Source organism: Xiphophorus couchianus, chromosome 12, assembly GCF_001444195.1.
Source record: "Xiphophorus couchianus chromosome 12, X_couchianus-1.0, whole genome shotgun sequence".
In the NCBI taxonomy this organism is placed as follows: Eukaryota; Metazoa; Chordata; class Actinopteri; order Cyprinodontiformes; family Poeciliidae; genus Xiphophorus; species Xiphophorus couchianus.
This window is the reverse complement of record NC_040239.1, coordinates 18,415,503-18,443,105: the sequence shown is the minus strand read 5'-3', so window position 1 is coordinate 18,443,105 and position 27,603 is coordinate 18,415,503. Positions and strand designations below refer to the sequence as shown.

At 38.2% G+C, this 27,603-nt stretch overlaps 2 protein-coding genes across 8 annotated transcripts in view; one reads left to right on the top strand and one right to left on the bottom strand.

Moving 5' to 3' along the window:
• Positions 1–532: 532 nt before the first annotated feature.
• Positions 533–25,294, top strand: cert1 (ceramide transporter 1). Of its 7 annotated transcripts, none has more exons than XM_028033084.1 (19): positions 533–693; positions 1,079–1,197; positions 2,196–2,330; positions 5,897–6,013; positions 13,410–13,517; positions 13,717–13,855; positions 14,304–14,390; positions 14,502–14,659; positions 16,585–16,677; positions 16,800–16,886; positions 17,043–17,135; positions 18,387–18,464; positions 19,556–19,651; positions 19,920–20,052; positions 20,154–20,224; positions 20,320–20,448; positions 22,209–22,338; positions 23,425–23,562; positions 23,675–25,286. In XM_028033084.1, the coding sequence occupies exons 2-18, from the start codon at positions 1,108–1,110 to the stop codon at positions 23,550–23,552; spliced, it is 1,872 nt and encodes a 623-aa protein (XP_027888885.1). In that variant the 5' UTR covers positions 533–693; positions 1,079–1,107; the 3' UTR covers positions 23,553–23,562; positions 23,675–25,286. The 7 variants fall into 7 exon arrangements, with proteins under 7 accessions (XP_027888885.1, XP_027888886.1, XP_027888888.1 ...); XM_028033085.1 differs by having other exon boundaries at positions 977–1,197; XM_028033087.1 differs by having other exon boundaries at positions 23,690–25,284.
• The window catches only part of pip5k1bb (phosphatidylinositol-4-phosphate 5-kinase, type I, beta b), a 41,815-nt gene continuing 38,789 nt past the window's right edge, over positions 24,578–27,603 (bottom strand). Inside the window, exon 15 of the mRNA XM_028033092.1 lies at positions 24,578–27,603. Within this exon, the coding sequence (XP_027888893.1) occupies positions 27,601–27,603 (3 nt within the window). The 3' untranslated portion in view covers positions 24,578–27,600.

Sequence of the window (27,603 nt, the reverse complement as noted above, 5' to 3'; positions counted from 1 at the left end):
TTTAATTGATACCAAAATATGCAGTATTACACACCTTTAGTGAAAAATGTATGCCATCCGAAAAGCAGTGTACAGTAGTGGCCAGAGACAGTGCTGTGTCCTCTATAATTCAAAATTGAACTAACTTTAGTGTCTTTTCTGATATCTCATTAAAATGACTTCAGGAACAGTAGGCAATGATTCAAAAGTTTTTAAACTGCAACTTTTGTAAACCGTGTGTATTACTGGCTATGTAAGAGAACACTTGGGTAACTTAATAAAATGCCACTTGGGTGGCTTAATCAAATGCAGATAAGTTGCTTAAATTTACCTTGGTTTAAGCAAGCCTCATGACAGACTGTACAAAATTTTTATTTTTTTTATGCATAGTAACATAACACCCTCAAATAAACTGGTGCGAGTTAAACTGGTTTGTGTCGTACTTGTCGAAAGGCTTTTAATTTTAAGTGGCTGCAGTGTTTCCGGTGAGACTGTAACCTTGGTTACTTGTTAACTTGACAGGTACACAGTAAAGCGTGGCCGCGGCTCCTCCCCCAACAGAGCTAGTCAGAGCTGCGCTACTGCTAACTGAACTGCGGACTACAGCAGAGAGGCTGTTCTTTGGCTCCTTACTAGTAGGTGGAAGTTGCAGTGCTGCACTAACACGAAGGCCTTTTTTTGAACATATTGTCGACTACTGCTGCCATACCTAAGGTGAATTGCACCAATTTGTTTGTCATTTGTAGTTACTGTTAGCTAGTTTCGTCGTTTGCCTAGCTAACTTAGTTAGCTAGGCTTATTGGTATTCGACATCAGTTTCAAAACAAAGCCCGCAAAATTGAGAGTCCGAGACCCAGCTGTCACTTGTAGACTAACTTTTTATGAGTAAATCTAGCTGTTTGAAACTGTCAAGGAAAAATCGCAATAACACTCTTTAGTTCTAGATGTTTTGCACGTATGCTTAATGCCTCGTTATCTTTATTTTGCTGACGTTTAGGGTTATAATTTGAAGAGAATGCGAGTTTGGCCGTGAAGCTGTTAAACTGATAGCTAATCAAGCCTCTAACCTTGGGCTGCGGTGTTCTGTCGATAAAATCAGAGACGGGCTTTCTTGAAACTTGGAAATCAATGTCCGAGAAGAGTTCGTCGTCCGGTTCGGATGAGGACGTGGACCCAGAATCCGGGCAGCCTGTGGAGTTCGGAGGAGTTTTAAGCAAAGTAAGTTCTGGCGAATTAACGCGCATATTGTCTCAAAAGGTTATGTAAACACAACCCTACAAGACTCACGAGTTAATGGCCGCGTGACTTTTGTTTGTCTTTATTTCTCATTTTAAAAATCACAATGTTCATTGATTAACACAAGTAATGAAGTGCATGTAAATGTGCCAGATTGGGACATGAAGGCTAATCTCGATTTAAGGTCCCTTACATGGCAGGTTGATGATCAAGATTAGAAAGTTAAACCACACAGTTAGTTAACTGTGTGGTTAACAAACTTTATTTTAAAATGTTTAAATTAAGTTCCTCTGGAAAACAATCAATTAATTCCTTAGCTTGACTAATATTTAAGTTTTTGTGTATGATTTTTGTTTTGTTATTAATTGGCATTGTGGTTTGTGTTGACCAGACTGTATTTCAAATATAACAAAGTCCTGCCCGTCATGTATATTCTTGATGACTCATAAGTGAAACTCTTTCTTAACTTTATGTTTCCTTATATTTCTTAAGTTCACAATTAAATTGAAATTTTTTAATATGTACAAGTTGTGAATCCATTATTACACCTAAACACGTATATAAAGTACTGCTGAAAGTCCTTTATATATTGCTGCAACTTCTGGATTTCTATTTATAGACAGGAAAACAATTTTATTCATCCTGAGATGCAAACTTGCCTTACGTAACTATTACAAAAGACAGTCCTTCTTTATTCCACTGTTCAGTCATCTGCATACATCTAACAAGTAACAGAATATATATATATATATATATACTTTAAAGTAATTCATATACAGGATGAAAAGTATCTTAAGCGACACCAACATTGTTGTAAATTACTTCAGAAAATGTAATTCCTGCAAATTGTTATGTATGACATTATGAGGTTTTAACTTTTAATTCACCTCCTGAAAAGTACATTTTAATTAGTTACTGAAAAATGTCTTAATTGCATTTTGGAGCAATAACTGCATGCTGCTATTTTTTTGTGGTTTCAGTGGACGAATTATATACACGGATGGCAGGACCGATGGGTTGTGCTAAAAAACAACACACTGAGTTACTACAAGTCGGAGGATGAGCGGGAGTATGGCTGCCGAGGTTCCCTGTGCCTCAGCAAGGCTGTTATCACAGTAAGTGCCAACCTCAGGGGGAGGAAGGAAATTTGTGGCTTAATATTGCACCAAAACAAAATGTCATGCAATTTTGCATCTGTGCACCATGTCTGCTTTTTAACCAGATATCTTGGAGTTAATATGTTGTAAAAAAGAAAAAAAAGTTTAATCTCAAAGAATAAATATATGATTTTAAATTATACCAAGACCAATAAAATGGGAGAGTTATTATATTTAAAAAGCCAACATTATGGAGTAATTATGCCCCTCAATTTACATTGAAATCTTGGCAAACCTGTGAATCAAATTCACAAAGGATTGCAATGAAGCTTTAAATAAATGCTTTTCTGTGAATACGCTGCCTTTTATATAGTTAGAGGTTCTATAAATTAAGTTGCAATAGTCCTTTAGGTCATGTTCCTTTTTCATACAATAAAGGTTTCACTGTAAAAAGAGGCAATATCAAAATCTGCCTTACTATAAAAGAGATTCTGCTTTATCAAGCTAAGTTCTTAATATATTGTAAGTACATCACTGTTTCTGATGGTACAGTGAAGCCGGTAGGTTAATCACAGATCAAGTGACTGGAGCGTGAATGGCAGCTGAAGACTCGTCCTAGTAACAGATCTTTAGGGAGATTTTCTTCCATCTGTTTTAATTTTCCATTTTCTTTTAATTCTGTTTCAGTAGACAGTTCGATTTCTTTAATCCATGTACTCTTGGGGTATAAAGATAAGAGGCTAATGAAGTTGTTAGGAGCACAAGTTGGTAGTCCCTTAAATGACCCATATAAAATTACCTGTTAATTTCCACTTGTTATTCACATCACAATGGCATTTAGTCAGTCATTGAGATTGTTTTATTAATAACAGCCTCAGGCATTTTAAAAACAATTTGTTTACTTGAAATTGATGTTTTCTCCTGTTAAATGTAAGTTTGGTCCATACAGTGTTGTCCCTGGTCTGGCATTTTCCCTCTACATGTGAGACATGCTGAAATTCCACACTCTAGTTAAATATTCACTCCTGTTTGAGCTGCAGCAGCCAAACAAATGGTCTTACTGTGATTTTTGCACATTTTTCCTCCTCTGGGATTATTTGTTTTGGAACTGGATTAAAACTGTACAATTAAAGCTCTCAGCAAGCTCCTTTCAGCTGTGAACAGAATGGAAACCCCGTCCAGCCAGGGTCTGCTAAGAGTGTTACAGGAACCTAATTGTTTACAGCTTTATTATAACTCTTTCTCTGTGAATATTTAACATCTTGGTGTTGTGAGAGTGATGTCTGAGTACTTGCAGAAAAAAATAAACTTGTTTTTTTCTTTTTTTAACTTATCAGATTGTTACTCACTGGCCAGCAATGAATGAGCAGCAAACTGCCCTTATGCTTAAGCACTAAAACCATAAAAGCATTGCAAACAAAACTTTTGAAAGGTCTGTCAACCTAAACTCTTAGATAATCTGTGATAATATTTGTAGTTGCTGTTTCCATTTACTCGCATGTGTGTATTATTGGGGAAACCCATGTGAAACTTTGTTTACATTTATGTTGGCAAATATTAATCTCTTAAATTGTGGTTTGGACGTTACATTAAGTTTTTTGGAAAGCTAATCAAACACCATGGGTAATTAGCATCTATATAGACAACACTAGAGGTCTAATAATAGGCCAAGAGTGAAGACAAGACCACTATGTTTGTGATGCACTTTGAAGTCAGATGCTGGAGGAGGAACTTTACACTTATATGTCACACTTTATGTGCCAATACTTTATTTTGTGGCATGCAATAAATGTGAAAGTCCACTAAAGAAGAAATGTTCTTTTGCCTTCTCCATTCTTGCAGAATTGGTTGCTTAGAATAATTGATTAAAAGAAAAATGACTGAAAATATGACAAATTATTGCCAATATTAACAGAACACACTCAAACTACGACCTCCCGTGTGCTTACAGATGAGGTTTTTCTTTCCTGTACGCAGCCTTTTTGCACAGCAGTGCTTACACAATGAGAAAAAGAAATGAACAAACCATAAAGTCGAGTGTAAAGCAGAGGTTTATGGTCCGTGTCTGATACTGCACAGTAAGATAGATGGCTGTTCTCTCTCTACCCCAGTAACAGTCACGGCTCAATGCGCCTAAATGTTCTCCCCAGATTATCTTCAGGTTCTGGTTGGAAACAGGGTAGCTTTTCTAATGTAACACCAGCCTACAAATTGAAATTACTGAGGTTTTTTTTGTTTTATTTATATATATATATGTTTATACAGTATATATATACAGTATATATATATACTGTACAGTACAGACCAAAAGTTTGGACACACCTTTCTAATTCAATGGGTTTTCTGTGTTTTCATGACTATTTATAAGGCAAGAAATCCCACTTATTAACCTGACAGGGCACACCTATGAAGTGAAAACCATTTCAGGTGACTACCTCTTGAAGCTCATCAAGAAAATGCAGAGTGTGTGCAAAGCAGTAATCACAGCAAAAGGTTGCTACTTTGAAGAAACTAGAATATAAGGGGTATTTTCAGTTGTTTTACACTTTTTTGTTTAGTGCATATTTCCACATGTGTTATTCATAGTTTTGATGCCTTCAGTGTGAATCTACAATGTGAATAGTCATGAAAATAAAGGAAACTCATTGAATCAAAAGGTGTGTCCAAACGTTTGGTCAGTACTGTATATATATTGAGCACTGAAATATCATAGAAAACCTTTGACCCAATTGGCAGTTGCAAAGTGCAGCTTGTGAAATCTATCAACATGAAAGTGTCTCAATCAATGTTGCATAAAGTTCTGCAGGCTCAGACTTGGGGATCAGGCTCTGGAGGGATGTGACCGTTGTCAGCAGGAGCAAATAAGGCAGCACATGAGTGTCATTCTGCAAATGAAATTAAACTTAGCTGGCGGAAGGTTGTGTCAGCTGACAGAGCAGCTGGAGTCTTGTTGGTCCTGGAGGAAAAAAAAAAAGAAAAATCTGACAAGAAAACTTGTATATTCCTGTGTTTTATTCCTTCCTGTGAACCTTTTGCAAAGCTGCACTCGTCTCAGCTGAGTGCAGTAGTCAAATTCCAGTCTGAGAGGAAACGGATAAAATTCTTTGTTGCACGTGTTTGGGTGCCTAAGGCAGTCGGTGAGTGGAGCAGGGTGGGGGAGCAAAATAAGTTGAATAATTCCTCCCAAAAGGAGAAAACAAAGTTGAAATGATCCAGCTTCTTCCTGTAATAATTAATGTTTAGTTTTCTTTTTTTTTTTCTCCGCACAGCTCTGCTCCAGTTGTTTCGGGGTGGGACAGGAGACGCGAGCCATCAGTTCTCAATTAAAATGTCTGTTTATCGTGTGTGACATATGGCTTTCTGTCACTGATTGACTCCGTGTGTTTCAAGAATGTGTCATTCCTACTCAGTTAGGGAAACAAAGAGCTATTGAAGTAGTATTTTTGCTCCTATTTCCCACTACTCTAATTAAGGTAAAGGGAAAAGTTCAGATTTAGTTATTTGATTTTGTGTTTGGCTATAGTCCGTTCTGATTCTAAACATTCATCATTATTATTCATGAGGCCTCTCCTCTCTTTGCGCAGCCTCACGAGTTTGACGAGTGCCGTTTTGACATCAGCGTGAATGACAGCGTTTGGTACCTCAGAGCAGAGGACCCTGAGCACAGGCAGGAGTGGATCGAGTCCATAGAGCTGCATAAGGTGAGTAGCTTGTTGATTCTCCTTAATAAGTTTACTATATTTATGTTTTCCTTTCGCGTCACTCTTGATCTCTTTGTTTGCATAGTTACGAATTTAGAGATTCGGGAAACGGGTCCATTCACGGCGTCTAAATCCAGTTCTTCATGTGTTTGCATGTAGTTTGTGTGACCCCTGTCAAGATTAAAAACATGTTTTCTTACAATAAACTGAATAATCTTTGTTTGCTATCAGATATTGTCCTGGCTGCCGTATTCACATACCTCCAACATTCAGGTTGAATCAGAGGTCAGTTTTTCAGATCCGACATGGAGTTCTGTGTTTTCTGTTCTGTGAGATGGGTGTGATAGCAGAAGGATTCGAACACACATGCAGAGTTTGGTACTCTGGGAATGTGAAGAATCTAAGTGAGGTGATGAGGCGGGGGCTTCCCTCTCTTTGATAGTAGGCTGCTGCTCCCTTTAGAGACATGTTAAAGGATGTTTGGCTTCACAGTAAAAGTATGTAGGCCAGATTGAATTTGTTCAGGTTTTGGGTCAAAGCTTGCATTTAGATTAATCTGTTTACAGGCCTAATGTCTCTTCTGCAAACAAAATCCCCGTCTGGAGAGTTTACTTGGCTGGAGTCACATATTTTGTGATGCACTTCGTTTGCTGCAAACACAAGAAGATCACATGACTTTGACTTTTACACAGTAAAAGTACTAGATGCAGCCATGAATTTAGTGTAGTATTTTTCTGGTAGTGCATCACCAACATTGTACTAACTTCACCAAAATTTAACTTTCCCAGGGCAAAAACTATGTACATTGTTGAAACCAGATATTTACACACATTGTTTGTTAAATACCAGAATAATGAGAGTGATAATGTTATAAACATACTTTAATAAAAGTCAGTAGTCTACATGCACTTCCTTAGTTTTTGGTAGAAGTGCCTTCAAAATTTAAAACTTGTGTCAAACATTTTTGATGTCCTTCCACAAACTTCTCATTAAAGTTTTCTGAAATTTTGGCTCATTCCTCCTGACAGAACTGGGTCAGGATTGTAAACTGCCTGACAAAAGCTCTCTCCAGAAGTTTTTTATCAAACTTTTTGTCCTTCAGCCTCTTTGTGACAAATATGGTGGTGTGCTTGGTGCTATTGTCCATTTGGAAGACCTCCATATTTATGCTCAAACTTTAACTTTCAAGGCTGATGTCTTCAGATGTTTCTTCTACATTTCAACATGATGTTCCTCCTGCATGATGTCATCTATTTTGTGAGCCGTAGCAGTCTTTCTTACAGCAAAATACCACATGAACATGAGGGCGCCACCCCTCCTCAGCTGGAATGGTGTTATCAGCCTTACAAGCTTCCCTCTTTTCCTCCAAATGAAATGTTTGGTCATTAGGACCAAACATTTCAAATTAATTTTCATTAGACCTCAAGACATTTCTCCCAAAAATTAAGGTTTGTGCCTGAGTGAGTTTGCAAATTGTAATCTACCTCTTCTTTTTTATTTCTTTTTTTGCTTTGGAAGTAATGGCTTCTTCCTCTACGAGTTGCTCTTTTAATCCATGTTAGTACTAGACTTGTTTCCTTGTGGGTAATGACATTCTCTTACCAGCTTCAGGCAGCATCTTTACATCAGAGAAAGACCTTTTACTTTTGCTTTAGGATTGATGCATCAAAACACATTTATCTCTTGGACAAGGAACCCGTCTGCTTCCTGAATGGTGTAATAGGATCGATATTCCCGGAGTTTATTCTGTGCCCTAAATAGATGGACGTGTCAGATCATCAGATCTCTGGAAATTGTACCAGAGGATGAACCAGACTTATAGAGGTCCACAATTCTCACTAATACCTTGCCTGATTTATTTTGGATTTGTCCCTGGATGAAGGAAGCAGTTTGTTTGAGGGGTTGGCTTAAAACATCCTGGGGTGTGCCTCTATTTAACTCAAATGTTTGAGACGCTTATAAGTCATGACATCATCATCTGGGATTTCCTGGATTGATGATGGTGTAAGCTGCTGTCTCTTCAGACCCGTTGTGTAATCCCGTTCCATGTCTGAACAATAAAAGTTTGTGTTATTAGTTTTTAACTTAATTCCCAGTAGGATTTCACCAAACTGTTTTTTGTGAAGCAACTTTGCTTTTCTCTCTGCAGCCTCGTTTATCTACTTTCAGACTTGCTCCCTCCTTAATTAACCAGAATAGATCACAGAAATTATAATAAAAACAGTCTATCACTTTTTACAAATTTTGTGCTGCCTCTGTCACTGTTAGAGAAAATAACACATCCTGTGTTATTATGCAGGATGTTTTAGTTTAGGTGTGAGTAACTTCATGTGTTTGATCCATTAGAGTCACAGTGTGAATATTTTGTGACCTTGTAGAGGTTAAAGTATCATTACATTAGGCAGTGTGTCTGTGCTGCTCCCAATTGGACAAATGAGGACTTCCTCTGTGCAACCTCCCATAGTTTCATTATTGCTTCCATCATAGCAACAATGGCAAATATTCTGACTGGCTTATTTTTTAGCTCTTATTTTTAGCTGTATTGTTGAAACATAATAATTATTATTTCTATAAGTTGAGTAGTCCATTTTTAAGCACCTTTATACCATCAACTCAACTTAATAGGATACACTTTTAAGAATGGGGTTGTTTCTATGCCTTTTTTTAAAATACCGGTTATTGTCTGTTATAGACGCGTGTATAAGTATTGATTGTGCAAATCATGAGGATAATCCTCTGGGTTTAAGAACTGGGGATGGGGACCAAACCCTGCAAAGATGAGGTGCTTAAAGATGGCCGATAATCACAAGTTCAGCTGTTAAACATGTATTGGTTTCCACTTTTCAAAGGGAATCTGCTGTCATTTTCATATCTGTGTTGGAGCATCAGCTTGCTTTGGGAAAACTGTTTCAGTGCAAGTTCATTTGTGTTTTTGTACGTGGGTGTGTTTGTGTTGGTGGTGAGAAAAGTGCTGCTGCTGGTTACTGTGATAAGTGCAGCTCCTAATGAATATTGCATGTTTTTTTGTTTGTTGTTGTTTTCTTCACTTTATGCTGAGAAAATGGATTTTGATGAATATTAGAGAGCTTGAATTTGAGAGAATTGGGAAAATCTCTCGTTGTAGAACGATCATGTCAACAGTATAACTTTAACTCGGGGTGCAGCTGAATAAAAGGAGATGAAAGATGAGTCGGGCAGCAAGACCTAAAGTATTAGATCCAGACAAATGTTGCTCCCTGCCTCCCACTCTTACACTCAGTCTCTCTCTTTTGCTGTGTCATAATATACAGTAGGCTGCTTCACTCGCCCACCTTTTTAGTACTTCATTGGTTTGTTACACAAACAGCTCCAGACAGCACTCATCTTTTCTCTAATGCATGCATGCCCCCATCATCTTTTACTCCACATTCACTTTTCTGACTGCAAGAGCAGAGAGTCGCTGATGCCTGCACAGCGATGGATGCCGCAAAGAAAGATGGACAAGATGAAATGGTTTCACATGTCAGGGTATGTGGTTTCCTGATATATGCATGTCGAAGAAGAGGTCTCCATTTATGAGTGTGTGTTTGAAAAGCTTTGTGTGAAAGGAGACAACTTAATTATAAGCAGAAGTCGCCTCTCAGTCTGTTTCTTCTGCTTCAAAGAGCATCCAGTGTCTGCCTCTCATCTAACTGCTAAGAAGCAAACGGCTACTTTTCCCCTCTTCTTCTCTCTTTGCTTCTTGTGCCTGTTTTCCTTCACATGACGAGCTAAGCATCTCTCTGTTTCTCTTCTTCACCTCCTCTTCCTCTCTGTCTCATAGTGAGGTGTGTCCGGGGAAACTGGATTAAATCATCTGCTTTGTCAGTGTCAGAGAGTGGTTGGGGATCGCCTGGCCATGTTGGGGCCAGCAAGCCGTCAGGACTGCAGCAGTGCCCTGCTCTGCTTTGGCTGTTGGAATGACTGAATGGTGGGCTTAAAGCATTTTGGCATGCTGCCTGCTCGCTGTAAATCAGCCATGCTCTCAACAGTATCTACCTAGTGTGCCATTGTTCTGACATGGAGTTATTTTTCCACACCCCATACTGTTTATTTGCATGTAGGTTTTGACATGAATCCAGGTTCTGCTGTATAGAGCGCCCACACAACGCTTGTAGTTGATGAAGCTTGTAGTACACGATGTGGATATTTCTCGAGCAGCAATCTACCCAGGTCAGAAGTTGCTGTTGTGCGTGTGACTGTACACCCTCTGATCACTCATTTAACTTGTAAAACCACAAGATCCCATTTCAAATATGGTGTATGAACGGGTGCTCAGTTTGCATGGTTGTCATGCAGCTGAGCAGGTGCATTAAAATGGCAGTCTGTGCTTTCTGTCAAACAGCGTTCAATGTTTTGGTGCTGAGTGGAATTTTACTATACACTGAGGAATTTTCTTCATGGATTTAACTTTTTAAGCATTATCACATTCATAAGTGCAAGGGATTTGGATCGTTATCTTACTGAAACATCTGATGGCGACTCATATTTAGTCTAATTAAGCCCACTAGATTTTTATTTATCTGTGTTACAAAGAAAAGTACATCTGAAGAATCAATAGCGGTCTGCAGTGGGTATGGAGCAGAGGCACTTCATGATCTTAGAGCCCGTCTGATTTCATAACCGTGTTGATCAGCAGAATTTGATGCAGATAACATGTCGATAATGGCGCATAGTGACCTTTCATTTAAATAACAAATGTTTTGGTGAGTGGAAAGCCACACCCCTTTGGTTGCTCAATTCTTCTGCGTTGTCTCAAAGCACACAGGATCTCAGTGGATCGCCTTGCATGATGTGAAAGGACAAAATGATCCATAGTGCTGGGATTGTGGTTGTGTGATTATTGGAACCATGTGGAACCATGACCTAAAAGGGCTGCATCATCTCAGGACTTTTGGAAGAGAAATAAAAAGTCTTTGGTTTTATTAATAAAATGTTCTTGAAACTCCGCTTGGCCTTAAAAAGTATGAATAAAAAATTCATACTTTCATTTCATTTTATTTTAGATCAATTGCTAAGAGTGTCAATAACTCTACCACAACTGATTCTGTAAAAGCAATTCATAATGTGAATTTTCTTCCTTCGCTGAATAAATGGTCTCAAATTAAAACAATTTTTAAATGTATTTTTCAAAATTTTTCTATCTGAGTTTATAGTTCTAAAATTAGCTGACATAAAATTTTAATTGCCGCTATATATTTCCACATCAGTAGCAAGCGGCATAAAATATGAACAGGGCCTATTATCAATGCTGACGAAGCACAAATAATCTTATTTACAATTACCTTATTGATATCTGTGGATCGGGCGTGGCACCTGAAACCACAGGTCAGGTTAACTTGACAATCATGACTGACATTTGAAATGCAAACACTTCTGTCTCACAGCCTGACTGCTGTTTCACTTCTTTGGTCTAATGAAGAGTGTCTTTTTTTCTGATTATATAATATGTTGCAAAAAATGAGCACAACATGTGGTTGTTCAGTTACGTGGGCTTTTTCTGTGGATTCCAGAAACGTGTATTTAATCATGAAGTCCGTCGTTTCAGTTTAAAGAGGCACTCATTGAGTTTTGAATTTTAAATGCTTGCACTCATCCCAGTACTGGACCTTCTGGAATGATTTGTTGTGTTTATATCTTAAATTTTGTGGTTTAAAAATGTTTCAGTGTATCATGAAATGTTCTGCAGAAACATCTTAGTTTCACAGCAACCACATTGAGCACAAGAAGCTTCCTTTTTCTGGAGGAAACCCGTTTGTTTGGTCCATAATGAACTCCGGATGTTGTTTCTTTGATTTGTATTTTATGTCAGTTTCCTTACTGTGTCACTCTGTTGCAATAGGAGAAACTGCAGCTGATGCCCGAGTATGTGGTGTCTCTCAGTATCGTCACCTGACTCTCCTTCAGTTTAGTCACTGATTTTAAGAATACCTCCATCATTCGTTCCCATTGGCCAACAGAACCAGCTCGCAGCTTCTAGCTGATTTTGTAATCAAGAGAAAATTGGACTTTTAAGCTGTGACTAAAGCTGAGCAAATACCTTAAGACAGAAATCCTCCCTCCGCATGTTTGCATCCTGATTCACATGTTCAGCATTTCACAGTTGATACTGCTTGTGCACAGGTGTGAGTTTTAGTTATTCACTCTGTTCTCGGCTCATGACTTCACTGCCTCTGTTTCGCAGCTGCTGGTGGGACAAACAGACATTTATTTGGCGAATAAATGATATCTGTAATAAAACTTCTGTTCCTGTGCTGAGCCGGCAGTCGGAGGCGTTGCCTATTTCAATGACGGCCAGTTAATGGGACAAATGCCCCCGCAGCTACTCCCATATGACTGGTCATAGATCTGTTTTCCAGTACAGTGCTCTCTTGGGGTCCAGATTTTATATTAAGCCAACGAGTTCTCAAAATGTTGACCTAAAGCAGAAAATTTAGCCGCCCTACTTTAGATAATGGTCAGATATACAACACACATGTCACTACATAAAAAGTTGCTACATAAGACGCTGCATTAGGAAAAGAAAAACTTGTCTCTTAAAATGTTTAATGAGAAACAAGAGTAGACCTTGATGGTTTTGTAACTTGGCTAGTAATAAAGTATTTATTTCTATTAAAAACTGATTCATCATAATCCCAACTATTTAACTTTAAACATTTATTTGGGTTGTAATAAAAGAAATTGTTGCTAATTTATTATTATGGCTGTAATTTACTCATTATAATATAATCTTGTGTTAATATTAAATATGACAGCATTAATTAAATTGGTTTATAGTTTTATAAAACTTGTGAGAATGTTATAATTAAACAAACCCTTTTTTGTTTTACACTCGCATGTTAAATGCAGTTTAATCTTTCCTCATTAAGGTATTTTTTATTTCTGTTTTTTTATTGTGTTCATGTGTATTTCTGTTTTTTCACCCTTCAACTGGTTTTCTTTGACAGTGTTTGTAAAGAGAGATGCACCGATCAGGATTTTAACGGGCTGATGTTTGAGGTTCGACCTGCTGATTCTTCATTTAAACTGATTCACATCTAAGGAGACTCATAAAAGGGGGAAAAAAATGTTGGACAGGGTCTTTGAGGTGGGAACGTTTACCCAAAAGAAAATGAAGGGATTATACGATTTGTCCTACTCTGTTTGTTAAAGAACTCTGATCAAAGGAAAATTTGCTGAGTTGATTCAGTGTTATTCAATGTTCTGAACCACTGTGCTGTCTTTGTGTCCTGTAGCGTTTTGTTGTGCATCAGTGTTTTGTTTTTGTAGGTTGTAGCCCCGAGTTTTGTAGGTTGACTAAAGCTATTGTTTGATTTTCTTTGATTTCTTCTACTTTCATTGTTGCCTCTCTTTGATTTCCGTTCACTTGTGTCCGCAGGCTGAGTCTGGATACGGTTCAGAAACGAGTCTGAGGCGTCATGGTTCCATGTTGTCTCTCACTTCAGCTGCTAGTGCCTTGTCTTCCACTTCCACATCCTCCTTCAAGGTAAAAACATTAGTCATTGATCAGGTCTTGTATTTTCAGGCTATGAAAACTGTAGTGTCTACAAATAAAACACCAGATTTAACTAAATAAACCTAAATAATTACATTTTAATGTCAGGTTGAAGTTTTGCAGCATGGATTAAACTGCTTATCTCCTGCAAAAAGTGAACTGAACTGAATGTCGTCCTCTCTCTGCTCAGAAGGGCCACAGGCTGCGCGAGAAGCTCGCAGAAATGGAAACTTTCCGGGACATTCTGTGCCGACAGGTGGACACTCTTCAAAAGTATTTTGACTCCTGTGGTGATGCGGTTTCCAAAGATGAATTTCAGAGAGACAGAGGTAATGTTTGGCTTATATTACACCAGAACAATGTTTTAAGAGTAATGATCACATTTTCAGAACTGCACATCGGGTTTCAACCTTTGGTTTTACTGGCGAAGGAAAGCATTTATTGATGGCAGCTTCTTGTTTAATGCAGCATTAGAGTTGAAGAAGAGTGGTTGAAATGGCTTGCTGAGAAAGGAAAAATCGATATCTGCTTACAGGACGTTTTGTGGCTAGTTTGATCTCTGAGGCAGAACCTTTTTTATGATCTTCAGAATTCCTTTTTATATTAAACCTGCAAGGTGCAGCTTGAAATCTGTTTGAAAAGCACAAATTTGTTCCCAAAACATCTGAGAAAGTAATAATGTCCTGAAGTTTTTTTTGTTGTTGTTGCTTTTTTCAATAACCTAACCAAATATAAATGAAGCCTCATTGCATAAAGTTATTTTTGCTTCCTTTTCAGTTGTGGAGGAAGATGAAGATGAATTTCTGACCACTACAAGACCTGACGGTGAACACAATCACAACAACAACGGCAGCAAAGAGAAATGTGAGTTTTTCTGATTTAAATGAAGGATCCACTCAAGCAGCAAAAACATATTTCTTTTAGTGTAATAAATGGATAACATGTGAATATGTCCTCCTTTTCTGTTTGGTGCAGTGTTTTCTCCCGCCAGTCCCAAAGTTATTAACGGGATTGACTTCAAGGGAGAAGCTATCACCTTTAAAGCCACCACTGCTGGCATCCTGTCCACTTTGTCTCACTGCATCGAGCTGATGGTCAAACGAGAAGACAGCTGGCAGAAGAGACTCGACAAGGTACAGGGACGATTGTGGTTGAAAAACATAAATGTGTTTCAGGTCTTTATGTTTGACAGTGTTTGCAGATTTTAAAAAGTTATTGGTAATAAAAAATAGTTTCACTTTTTCTATTTTAATCACATAGACGTGATTAAATGATCCAATCCAGTCAGAGCATAACTGGAAACAAGTCTATGTGTGTTTGTTTTGGGGGTTTTTTGGGTGACGGGGGTTGTTTTTTTATGTTTTTACATATAATAATCTTAAAAGTGTGGCGTGCCCCCTAACAAGTACTTTATTACGGTTATGTCAATTTACAAAAATGTCTCAAACTCTAATTGATTGAAGGAATTTTGGACTTTGACTAGGCCAACTAAACTTAATAATGTGATTTCACTTGAATCATTCCATTGTAGCTCTGACTGTATGTTTAGAGTCCATGTCCTGTTGGAAGATGAACTTTCCCCTCAACCTCTAATAGGTTTTCTTCCAGTTTTAACCTTTTATCCTCCCAGCAGTTCTAAGCAGCTTTTCTGTCCCTTCTAAAGAAGAACATCCTCAGCATGGTGCTGCCACCACCATGTTGTACTGTGGGGAAAACGTATTCAGTGCAATGCACTAAAAAAATCAATTGAAATTACATTTTGAAGTAGTGCTCAGTGACAAAAAATTAAAGGGTGTACATGTATTGCACATTGCGTAACCAACAAATTATATATTGATTATTTCACTTTATTTTCTTTATCTCCACATTTTAGTATTATTTTTCTTTCAAATTTTGTCAGAAATATGATTGATCTCAAAAAAACAGTTTCTTGTTGGATTGCTTCTTGCCTCCTGTGAGCATAAATGATCCAATCCAGACAAGTGTGTGTTAAAAATATTAATCATTTAATTATTGCAATTATTTTAAAAAAATATAAAAATTGAGCGAATGAGTGTTGACTACAAAAGTTACTTATCTTAAAACTTTCTTTTCCATGTGATATAAATGTCACTGTGCCTTTAAGTTTACGCTCTCTAGAGCTCACTGCTTGTCAAACCAGTTTCTTTCCCCCCGCTTTGTGTTAAAGGCGTGCCACATAAAGCTACAATTCAAAAGCAGCTCACTTAATCTACGGTCAGGTGTAACCAGCACAAATATACATTTGGTTGCGAGTTTGATGGCTAGCTGACCTTCTGAGTTAGGGGGAGTTGGATATCAGAAGAATTTAAAGGGAGAAAGACAGCTTGGACTCCTTCTGAGAGGAATCTTAGAAAATGACTTCACTGACTTCTTGGTGGAAACATTCAAAGCAGCGGAGCACCGAGCTGCTCAAACACCAAACACAAAGATGGATACCTTTACAAACTTCCAGCTTTAAAGTAGGTCTCTTTCTGTGTGTGCGAGTGTGTCTGTCTGTGTGTGTGTGTGTGTGTGTGGTTGTTGTACAGAGCTGGAACAGTCCAGCTTATGTTTATTTTGTGGCAGGTTTTGTATGTCTACACCTTCCTTTGGACCCTGCTTGATGACATTGGCTAGTTTACTTTGGCCTTTACTCTGCTGCTTTTTTTTGTTTTCTTATGTATTTAAGTTTACATTTAACCAATATATTATTTTTGTAATCATTGCAATATGGGTAAACTGTGCAGAACTTAGTGCATTTTATTGTTTTCTTACTCTTAAGGAAAATTTTTCTTTTTCATTTTAAATAATTGATTGGCAGCAGAAAGAAACTTGACACAACTTCTTTTTCGACGACTTTTGACGAGGAAGAAACCTGTAGGTGTGAGAATGCAGCTGAATATTGCAATGTTTGCTAAATTTGAGACATCCAAACCCACATTTTCATCACCTTTTATCCCAGACTTTTCTTCTCTAATCTGAAGAACTAAAGCAGTCAAGGATGAGTGTTTTTGCTACAGCCACATCAAACACACTATGTTCCTGTGCTTGTGAGCAGGAGTTGGAGAAGAGGAGGAGGGTAGAAGATGCCTACAGATGTGCAATGAGCGAACTGAAGAAAAAGTCCCACTATGGAGGCCCAGACTATGAGGTGAGGCGATAAGATCACTGGAGCTGAAACAGCTTAAGAATGAAAGCAGAGGGATTTATTGATGTGCTTTTTGATTGTCGTGGTGGACCTTGCTTTGAGCTGTCCTCATTGGCTCGTTGCAGGAGGGGCCCAACAGTTTGATCAATGAGGATGAATTTTTTGACGCGGTGGAAGCCGAGCTGGACCGACAGGATAAAATTGAAGAACAGGTGCGATGAAGTCTGGTACCCTTTAAAGCTGACTTTTTCCTTCAGCTTCTTCTGTTTTGATCTTTAGAAAACAAAGATGTGTAGTTTAAGCTACAGCTTAGTGTGCATATATAAAATCTCTGGTCTTGTGCTGAACTGAAATGCTGTTTGCTTCAGTGCCAGTCGGAGAAGGTCAGGACACCGCGACCGCCTCCGGTTTCTCCTACTGATGTATTTTCCGCCATTAGTACACACCGATTTGCAGACAAGGTAAGCAATATTTTGTTTTTTGTAGTATCTATAGTACATTTTCTTGGTTTAGTCAATCCAGTGTCTATAGTAGTGTGTGTGTGCAGTGTGTCAATCTCTTTCCCTTTCTTGAATGTAGTTATTTTTTAAATTTATTCTAGAAATACATGTCAAAATTGGAACTTGTTGTGTAGAGATTCATTACACATGGAGTCACATATTGCTCTTATTTACGTAAATTGTTTTGATTGTGGCTTCCAGCTAATAAAACCTTCAAACTCAGTTTCTTAGCATTAGCAGATTGCAGAAATCCAAAATAAACAATTAAATGACCTTTCTAAAGATGCTGGGTGTTTAGAGTACTGTATCCAAGCATATTAATGGGAAGTTAAGTGAAAGGAAAATGTGTGATGGAAAGAAGATGCACAAGCGTTAGGAATATCGGCAGCCTTACAAGGATTGGGAAGCAAACCTCAGTTTAGGGTAGGTAGTGGGTTAGGTAGTTTGTGGGAGAATCACAAGGTGTGGACTGCAGCTGGAGTCAAGTGGGTCGAGTGTGGGGTGAGAACGGGGTTTTTTATTTTATTTAGAAATCAAAGTCCAACTTGCTGGAGGGCCAGTGGACAGGCACAATATCGAAGTTGCTTCTGATTCACTGTGAAGTTTCCAAAGTCAGTGATTTTCTGTGGAACCATCGTCTGCAGGTGTTAGTCCACTTTGTTTCATCAAGTCCGGAGTCAGTGCAGCTGCCAGTCAGAACATATTAGACCATTTATGCTTCCTCCTGCTGAAGAGATTATTGGAGATTCTGATTTTATTTCCCAGCAGGACTTTGGTTTAATGACCACGGCGTCACTGAGCCGAGAAGATGAGATGAAGGCGGCTAATAAAGCAACAGGGGTTTCCTTGATACCTCAGCACAGCTGCAGGCTGATCACATTAATGCAATGATTAAAGCAAAAGGAGCCCTGAACCAAGTATTGAATGAATATAATGCGCATAATATTTTTTAATGTTCATTATCTGTAAACCATAATCACCCAAATTATCAGAAATAATCACTCTGAGTGTAATGAATCTATATAATGAGTAAATTTCACTTCTAAATTTCTTTCCGAAATATATCTTTTCCTAGATTATATTCAAGGTCTTGCTCTGATAGCTTCCCTCACATTTTCACCAGAGCTTCTGCTTCTCCAGTTTCTAAACGAGTTGCTTGCTTCGCTCTTCCTCCTCTCTCTTTTCTCTTTCAAACATCTCTCTGCTGAGCAGCCTCGTAGCTATTCTTCCTCCGTGTCCTCAGTTGAGCTAGTCACCGCCTCAGATGACGTTCACAGATTCAGCTCTCAGGTACTGCCACATAAATCGTGGACCCCTGTAGTTGGATGCAGGAACCCGTCTCCCTTTTTCCTACTCTTACAGAGCATGAGCAGCTAGCATGAGAATGTCTTATAACAACTCGATCCAGGATGCTGGAAACATTAGCTGTACTGCCTGGAGTCTATTGGAGTGAAATTCTTTAGCCAAAGCTTTATTTTTTTGCAGAAATACAAAAACAGCAAAGCACCTACAGAACACAAACATTCCTGAACTCAAAGGCTTTCCTGAGGATCCAGCAGGCATTATTCCTGGAAGTTGTTTTAAAGCTGCATGGCTGGAATCTAGAGAAAAACCCCTAATTTAGAGCCATTTCTCATCCTTCCATCTTTTTCCTGTTTTACGGCATGAGCATGCAGCTGAGCAGACGTGTGCTGCTGTTGCTTAATGACATTGTTTGGATATTGAGGAATCCCCTCAGGCAGGACCAGTCAGCTCATTTTTATTTGGTTTCTCCTTTGTGGCGACATTTCTTGAATCGCTTATAGGCCAAAATACTTGTTAGACCAGAGGATACTTACTTACTCATACTTATCTACCAACCCAGAAGTCCACAAGATACTTACTTACACTTATTTAGCAACCCAGAACAGGGATTAGAACTTGGAACCCAGAAAAACTACCTTAGCAGCTACTTTTTAGATTCCTAATCTTCCAACCCAGAAAAGGAATTAGACCAGATGATACTTAGTTATACTTATCTACCAACCCTGAATAGGAGTATCTAGTTTATTTACTTTGGATCAACATTATTAGCTTTTTCTTCTTTTGCTCTTTTTTTGGGGTTTGTTATTTTGTTTGTGTTTCCTTTAATTCCTGTAAAGCACTTTGTATTGCCTTGTAGCTGAAAATGTGCTACATAAATAAAATTACCTTCACCTTCTGTTGAGTGAAGTTAGCAACTCTCCTGTTTGCAAACACACACACACACTGCCGATTATTCAAGACTGAAATGGTTTAAATGGGTTAATATAGGTTGACTCTTGCTGAATTGTGCCTAGAATAGGCAGGTTATGTAAAATATTGTCTAACCTGAGCTTATTAAATGTCTCTCCGTGTCTCAGGTGGAGGAGATGGTGCAGAATCATATGATTTATTCTCTTCAGGACGTGGGTGGAGATGCCAACTGGCAGCTGGTAATAGAAGAAGGAGAGATGAAGGTAGGTACAGAGGAGACAACAAGCGGTCTATGAATCATTTCCCTTGGTTACAAGCTGTGACTTATAACACAACTTTTTTTCATTAGTAACAGAAGTGTTCTCAAGAAAAAGTGAACAAACTACTCCCTAATGTCAAACTTTTATACAAGAGTAAAAAAGTAATTCACAACCTTAAAAGGTTACATAGGGTTGTTCTATTTCTAGTTTAGGTTTTGCTGTGGGTATATTGACACAACTGTATCTCCTTCTCTAAATGTGGCGCTAAAAGGTTTATAGGAGAGAAGTGGAGGAGAACGGCATCGTCCTGGATCCTCTTAAAGCGACTCACGCTGTCAAAGGCGTAACAGGACATGAGGTCTGCCACTACTTCTGGGACACAAATGTTCGAAATGACTGGGAAAGTAAGTCTGCAGCGACAGGGAGGGTTGTCATGCCGACTCCTGTTTAGCTTCTCTGGTTTCAATGTTGTGACCTGACTGACACGAGCTTCTTCCTCCCTCAGCCACCATTGACAATTTCAACGTTGTGGAAACACTTTCCGATAATGCCATCATTGTTTACCAAACGCACAAGGTAGATTCAGACTCAATATACGGATATTAACGGAAACAGGCTGCACATTTTTTCAGCGCTAGTCTGCAGCTGTTTGTGTTTGGGTTGCGTTTCAGAGAGTGTGGCCCGCCTCTCAGAGGGACATTCTTTATCTGTCGGCCATCAGGAAGATTCTGGCAACAAACGAAAACGATCCTGACACATGGCTGGTGTGCAACTTCTCTGTCGACCATGACAAGGCTCCAGTAAGTGTTGACACAAAACACTGATCGTAGTACACAGAACTCACACTGCTACTCTTAGTTGTTTACAGCATTTTTTTTCTCAGTCATTTTCATCCTTTGTTTCAAGAAATTGTGTAAAATGCAGATTAAATAAAGTGCATCAATTTTGATGATGTCAAAAGAAAATGTAAATATTTTATATTGTTATAAGTTGACAAATAATGTTAAGTGATGTCAGTTCAGTTTAAATTTTTGTTATAGATTCACTTACCAAAGAAGTTAAGATAAGTGAAAGACCTCATAAACAATACAAACAACTGTCAGCATAACATAGAGAAGAGAATAAAGAGTTTATTCATTTAAAATAGCAATAAACAAAAATTAAGCTTTTTACCAAAGAGAGATTGACACAGGTATTCCCCAAAAGATAATATATCAGTGTTAAGGGAAGTAATTAAAACATATGTTTTAAGTTTCTTTTAGCAAATGTGTAGTCTGTCAAAAATTATTGTTATCCTTTCAAAATCAGCGGAGAAACATCTTATAGCATCACAGATTTAATTAGAATTGCCGACAAGTCTGAGAGGCCTCCTTGCCATCACCCTAATCTACATCTCTCTCCTCGGATTCTCTATCAGATCCATGACTTTGTCTGGCTTTATCTCTCCAAAACTTTAATATTCCTTCATGTCTAAAAAGAAACACGTTGATGAATTTAAAAGATTAAACCTGTCAGGGGTCTGAGTGTTATGTAGGGGTTTGTACACGAATCACCATCATTTTCACAAATGATCATTTCCAGTTGCCTTTATTCTATTCTTGTGGCCCACAACATTTGTCTTCTTTCCCATGACTGAAATTGAGAAGTAGGAAAAGCTGTAGAAAAACCACAATGCAGCTGAGTCAGCTGAAATTGCAGAAGAGTGATGACGCTGCGTTTGGAAATCAGGCATTAATGCATAAGACGGTGTCCACCGAAGAAGAAAGGAGTGACAGCAATGTCACCGGATTGAAGCACTTAATGTGTGAGAGCTTATGTTGTGATTTATCTGGTGAGGAGAAGAATGTAAGGAGAACTGTGGTCTGAGGGCAGTAGCTCAGAGACATAGCAAACCTGCACTCTACCCTGGGATTTAAAAGCGTTGTGTGGCAGTCTGCTTACCTTTGACAAAAATTGTAATTAAAAAAATTTAAATCCTTTCAACGGTGGAGTTGTTTCTCCAATCTGCACAACAGCAGAGCCTTCCTCAACAACTTTATCACCAAAGTAGTTCACTTTGTATCAGTGAGCCATGCAGTGGTTTCTAAATGTAAGCTTTCAACCTGTGACCATATGTAATGTAATTGTCAAAATGTAATTTTGATGGTATGCTTTTTGTCTAATTATGCGTATATTCTAGAAGAAGTCACGGGTTGGAGTATATTTTAATACAATTAAAACTTAGTTTTCCTGTAAAGCAGACAGGCATGTGAACATTAATAGTCAGATATTTTCTGCCTGTGATGAAGTTTCTGTGGAAAGACCCACTCTATTTGCATTAGTGGGGTAAATTGTAAAATTAAGGCTGTACATAAGAGTGAAACATAGTGAACGTGTTTGGGGTTTTTTTTAAGAAAATATATTTCATGTGCTGTGTTTCGTGCTAATCATTTGCTTTTTTAACTCAAATGTCTCAAATAAAATGCATTTGGTTTAGTCAACAATAGTTAACCTAAACTATTCACAGGGCAGCTTGGTAGCCTGGAAGTGTTTGCATTTACAGTTTTTGTTTTACTTCCAGCCCACAAACCGGTGCGTTCGTGCCAAAATCAATGTGGCCATGATCTGCCAAACGCTGGTCAGCCCACCAGAGGGCGACAAAGAGATAAGCAGAGACAACATCCTCTGTAAGATCACATATGTTGCCAATGGTAAGTTCCTCTCCAAGCCTTCTGGTTTTGATCCCAGGATTACACTAACAAAAGAAAAGATGCTAAGTGGTGTGACATAGTGTACAGTTTACTTTGTGTGACTCTTTGCCCGAGAAAATAACTTAAGTGTAAGTTTGAGATAACATGTTTTGGTTGATGATTGAAAAGTAAAACACATTTTATCACTTTATGAATCCCATGTGCAACTTTGCTATATCAGAACAAGAGCGAAAAGTGCAATCATAAGCTAATTCAAAAATGAATTAGGTTTTTACAAATAGAGATATATTTCATAAGCTTCCTGTTTAAATGTGATTTTTAATAGTTGACATTGAATGAAAACCCAAATGCTTCTCAGGTTCTCTGTAGGGTTAGGTTGGATGAGCTTATCAGTGTAGCTGTCTGTCAGAAGAGAGCAATCGCTTGGATTTTGTTCTGTCATCAGCTGTCCAGCAGCAACAAAGATGGTGTTTGTCTGTATTCTTGTGAAGACACAATTATCTGATCATCTCAGCGGATGAGGTGGATTGATACAGCGTTTGTCTGCACAGCTTGTTGGCTTTTAACCACAATATAAATCTAAAACAGCAAACATGGCAATTTGGAATTGTTTGACTTTTTATTTTTGAGCCACTATGTTTTGGGTTTCTAGCTCCTGTAAACTGTAATCCTCAAAATTATAACAAATGTTTGAAACTAATCACTTTGTCTAGTGGAACAATGGACCAGTTTCACTTTTAAAGTACCATGTTCTGAGTTGCACCTGTATCTCTATAACATTCTATATAAAGTATTCTACTTTATATGGAATATCATATTTTTCTGAAATCCCAGCCCAAACGTCTGTACCTTATCCGTCACTTCCTGTAAGCAAAGAGGCTGCAGCAAAAAGCTTCCTCACTGGAGAGTCGGTTCTGACTTTAGGGGCAGAATGTTTATGAAGAAAGAGAGCAGTTCCCCTTTTCACTAGAGGGCGCCCTGCTCCACCATCTCTACACTGATTTACTGTTGTCAATTCTTAATGGCTGGTCACAAATTGTGAGGAATTGCAAAGTGAGCTGGTAACCCTCCTGTGTGCGGCTGCAGTAAACCCTGGAGGCTGGGCTCCAGCTTCAGTCCTGAGAGCCGTCGCCAAGAGAGAGTATCCCAAGTTCCTCAAACGTTTCACCTCCTACGTTCAGGAAAAAACAGCTGGGAACCCCATCCTCTTCTGAACACTAAGAGGTAATCTGAAACAAACACTTAGCTTTTTTTTAATATTATAAAAAGTTAATATCCTCTTTAATTGCAGTTTTTTTTTTTTTTTTTACTGATTTATTCTCCCTAACTGTGTCAGGCTCTCCCATCGTAGGGATGATGCCCTTCATTCAACACGCTGTCAGAAACCACATGGCCCACTCGCCTTTCATTTACACAAATCTCCAGCAGGACTGCATACGATCAGGACGTCCCTGAAGATGAGCTCGAAGATGAAACTCAGTAGTTTCCACCCCAGCTGCATCTCACTGGCTGCCTCCATCTAGTGGCCATGAAAGTGCATTAATAGTCAGTTCAAGAATTTTTGAAGAAGTCTTTGAAATGTTATTGATTTGTTGTGTTTTTTTTCTTCCTCTTCTTTTTTTTTTGTAAATTGTTTTGTACATTTCTTATGATTACCTACTTCTGGACTTTTTTGGGTGTGCTATAATCACTAGTATTACAGTTATTTGTTTTTGCTGCTGCTAAAGTAAACTACCACAAGAGAGGAGCAGCTGCCCACTGTTTCCCCCTTTCTGGCCTTGCCCTGCCCTTCTTGTGACAACTCTTTACTGTTTGATGGGGGGGTCAGGGCTCACTGCTTTGAAATCTTTATATTTCCAGATTGTTATAAACTAGTTTTTCGGGGAGCACATAGACACAATGTATTGTACAGAGAGTAACTTTTCAGTTAGTTTACCAACATGACAAATGTGAATCGACTGTTAAACGCTTGAATCTGATGACAGCAATTAGCTGGGGCAGTGGAAGATTGAGAGACTTTGCTTATTAACTCTTCTTGGTTTGTTTTTTTTTAATGCTAAACTGATAATATGGCCAACTGTGGTCTGAAGATGCTAAGTTGCGATCATCATTTGTCTGTAACCTCCAGCTCAGTGTTTCAGATGGACATTTGCATACGGTCAGCCTCGGTGTGATGCTAGGATTCCTCTCCTTCGTTGAGAGATAATCAGATCCACTTTGCACACCTGTTTTGTTTTGTTTTGTTTTTTTGTAAATTGTTTGCTAGGCACTGAAAGCCATTTCCGCGTGTCAAGTTTGAAAACGAGATATGCCTTTGTGCTACAGAAGTGAAATTATTAACTGATGGGAAGTATTTCATTCACATCTTCAGCTATCAGTAGTGGAGAATTTACATTTCACACGCCACACTGCGGTGCAGCGGCATCCTGCTATTTGACTGATAAATGAACCACCCCCAGAATGCCTTAGACACCAGGGTGACCCTTAAAACGTTCTACAGTTCTCTACAGCCACCAGATGTGCATTTATCAACACTGCATTGAAACTGGGAGGTGGGGGGTGAGGGAGTGATGGGTCGACATTTCACGTCATCGTACCTCATGACTTTTAGATTGTGTTTAACGCCAGCAAGCGTTGGGAGTTCTTCAATCAGCTGATCTGTGCGGCTGGGAAATTCGCCCGCAGATTTAATAATCTTTGAGCTCAGAGATTTGGAACCGTTCTGGATTATTGTTTTTGCTGATAACACAAGCTAGATCAACATGTTATATCATCTGAAGAATACAGTTAGTGTTTTTAATTGTATTTTGTCAGCAATCTACAGACTTTGTATATTTCTAAGTTGTACATCTGAAGTGTTATTATTTGCACTAAGTGTATTTGCATTTGACAATGTTCTGTAAAGTAAAATTATTACACAAGAGCTGAATAAAAGTGTACTGTTTATGGAGACAAACCACTTTTCTTACTGTCTGACCCCTTTGGTAAATATGTGGAAAAACATGTGAAATTGGCGTTTATTGCAGTAGCTTAATACTGAAATATTTAAATGAGCCAACTTTAAATTTTGTGTTCCTGTGTTCAGCGTGGGAAAAATTAAATGGTAGCTTCACAGCTGTGGAGTCCCCTGCACTTTATGAAATGTCATATCTGTAAACACTATTATCGTTTTCTATTCTACATCATAAATGTAAATATCATAGGTGTGGTACTTTTTACTGTTGCTGAAGAGCTAAATGAATGTTACAAGTTCATGGTATCCTGGACTATTTGAAATATTTTTGGCATTTCAAAGATTTTAAATGTAGTTTTTCATCTGGTATTTCATAGTACAGCCAAATAAAAAACCATCAGACAAAATTAAACTTATTAGACGTCGCATCTTTTTTTGCCAGGCAGGTCAAAATAGTCAACTTAAAAGTACTTGCAGGCCACTAAAATTCACATTTTCTTTTTAACTTGTGAATTTTTTCCTGCTTTTTATGAACTAAAAACTATTTTAATGGCAACAAACAAGTCTGGTTTCTGTAAAAAATAAATCTTTCAATCAACTTGGATACGAAAAGGGTTCTTGTTACCTAATTACAAAAAAGCATAAAACCTGAAAAATAAATATGTTTCAGATATGTACTGGGTATATCTGAAAAATATACTCAATATTTTTTAAACAGATTTTCTTTTGTCATTGGTAAAATCTTTTTTATAAATTAATTTTTTTTCATACATTTTCAGTGTAAACTTTTGCTGCTGCAATAAAACCTTTACTTGTTTTAAGGGTTTTAACATATTTACAAGGGGTACCATACTATCATTAAAGGCAATGTCTAATTATATTCTGTGCTAAATTCAGAGTTAATATTTTCTTCAAAAACACAGAGGGGCATTAAGCTCAGATTCCATCAAACATTCCCAAACCATAATACTGCCGTTCCTTTCCGTAATGTGAGGGTGAGGCAAAGGTTGGAGTGAGGGTTGAGTCTTTAGTAAAGGATGATGCCTTAACAAAAACCTCTACACACTCTTCTCCAGTCGAAGCAAAAAAACAGACTGATCACGTTACAACACTTAAAGTTTCCCCTAAAGGCCACTGAGTGAATTTTAAAGTTTATTTATAGGAAGCTTTTCTGTACATAAATATGCGTTTTCTTTACATTCAGCGATTTAAAGTGTTTTTTTTATTATTATTATTTCAGCAGATGGTGAATTATCATGAGTTGTGTAATAAATTATTCTCATCTGTCTTGATTGTAGAGTTTGAACATTTATAGTTGACTGCAGTCTCGATGAGGTATCAGACAGCGGTAAGTATGTCTCGACTTCTTCAGGAGGACGTACTACTTCCTGAACAGAACCATCTCCAGTCACGAGGCCAACCTCACAAAACTAGTAGTTCCACATCAAACATGATCCACAGTGTTCGTTCCTTCGTTTCTACATGTAGTATCAATGAGAAAACACGTGCATTTGTAGAGGAAAGAAGAAGAAAAAAAAGTGCATTTTCACAGAGCCAACTCTGTGCTTATTGCCCTGTGAACCACCAACCTAAGCAATGTCCTCAGAAAAGAAAACATTTCCTAAAGTAATCATAAACAGTGTCAAAAGTGCCTTTTTTTCAAGCGCAAGTGTCTCGTACAAGATCAACAAACGGTCTTTTCTCATTCCGAGCATCATGTTTCTCTAAGGCAGCACAAATGGTCACCTTGCTGGGAACAGTTGGCCACGTCGCAGTCTGTGTTTGGCCTCAGGAGCTTCGTAATCAAGTCGGCTGAAGTGAGTCGGTCCTTCATGAAGCAGTTTTGATGCTTCCTTAAATTCACTGTAAACATTTCTTATCAGCAGCTCGTGCTGCAGCAAAGATTTAAAGTCTTTCAGGCCACCAGAAAAGAAATGTATGACATTAATCTAGCGTTTCCTTATGCATATATTCTCATATATCTAGATAGACTATGAAATCTTGGTGAGCACAATGAAAATCAAATACATGTAAAAAAAAAACAAAAAAAAAACTAAACTAAGTGCTGCTTTGATGCATGCTCCAGAAAAGCAACATTATCTGAAGTTCAGCACATTGTGACTGTTCCAACTGTGCAGAGATCCGTCAACCAGAGAGGCGTTCAGGGGTCTTCCTTTGGAATTGGCAAACAACAAATGGCGTTGTGGATGGAGCAGAACTCAGCGTAGAGACCGACTTCCAGCCTGGAGCATCCGATGGCGTGTGGAGATTGTCTTGTGTGGCAGGAGGGAATGAAGGATGTAAAGCTTTTA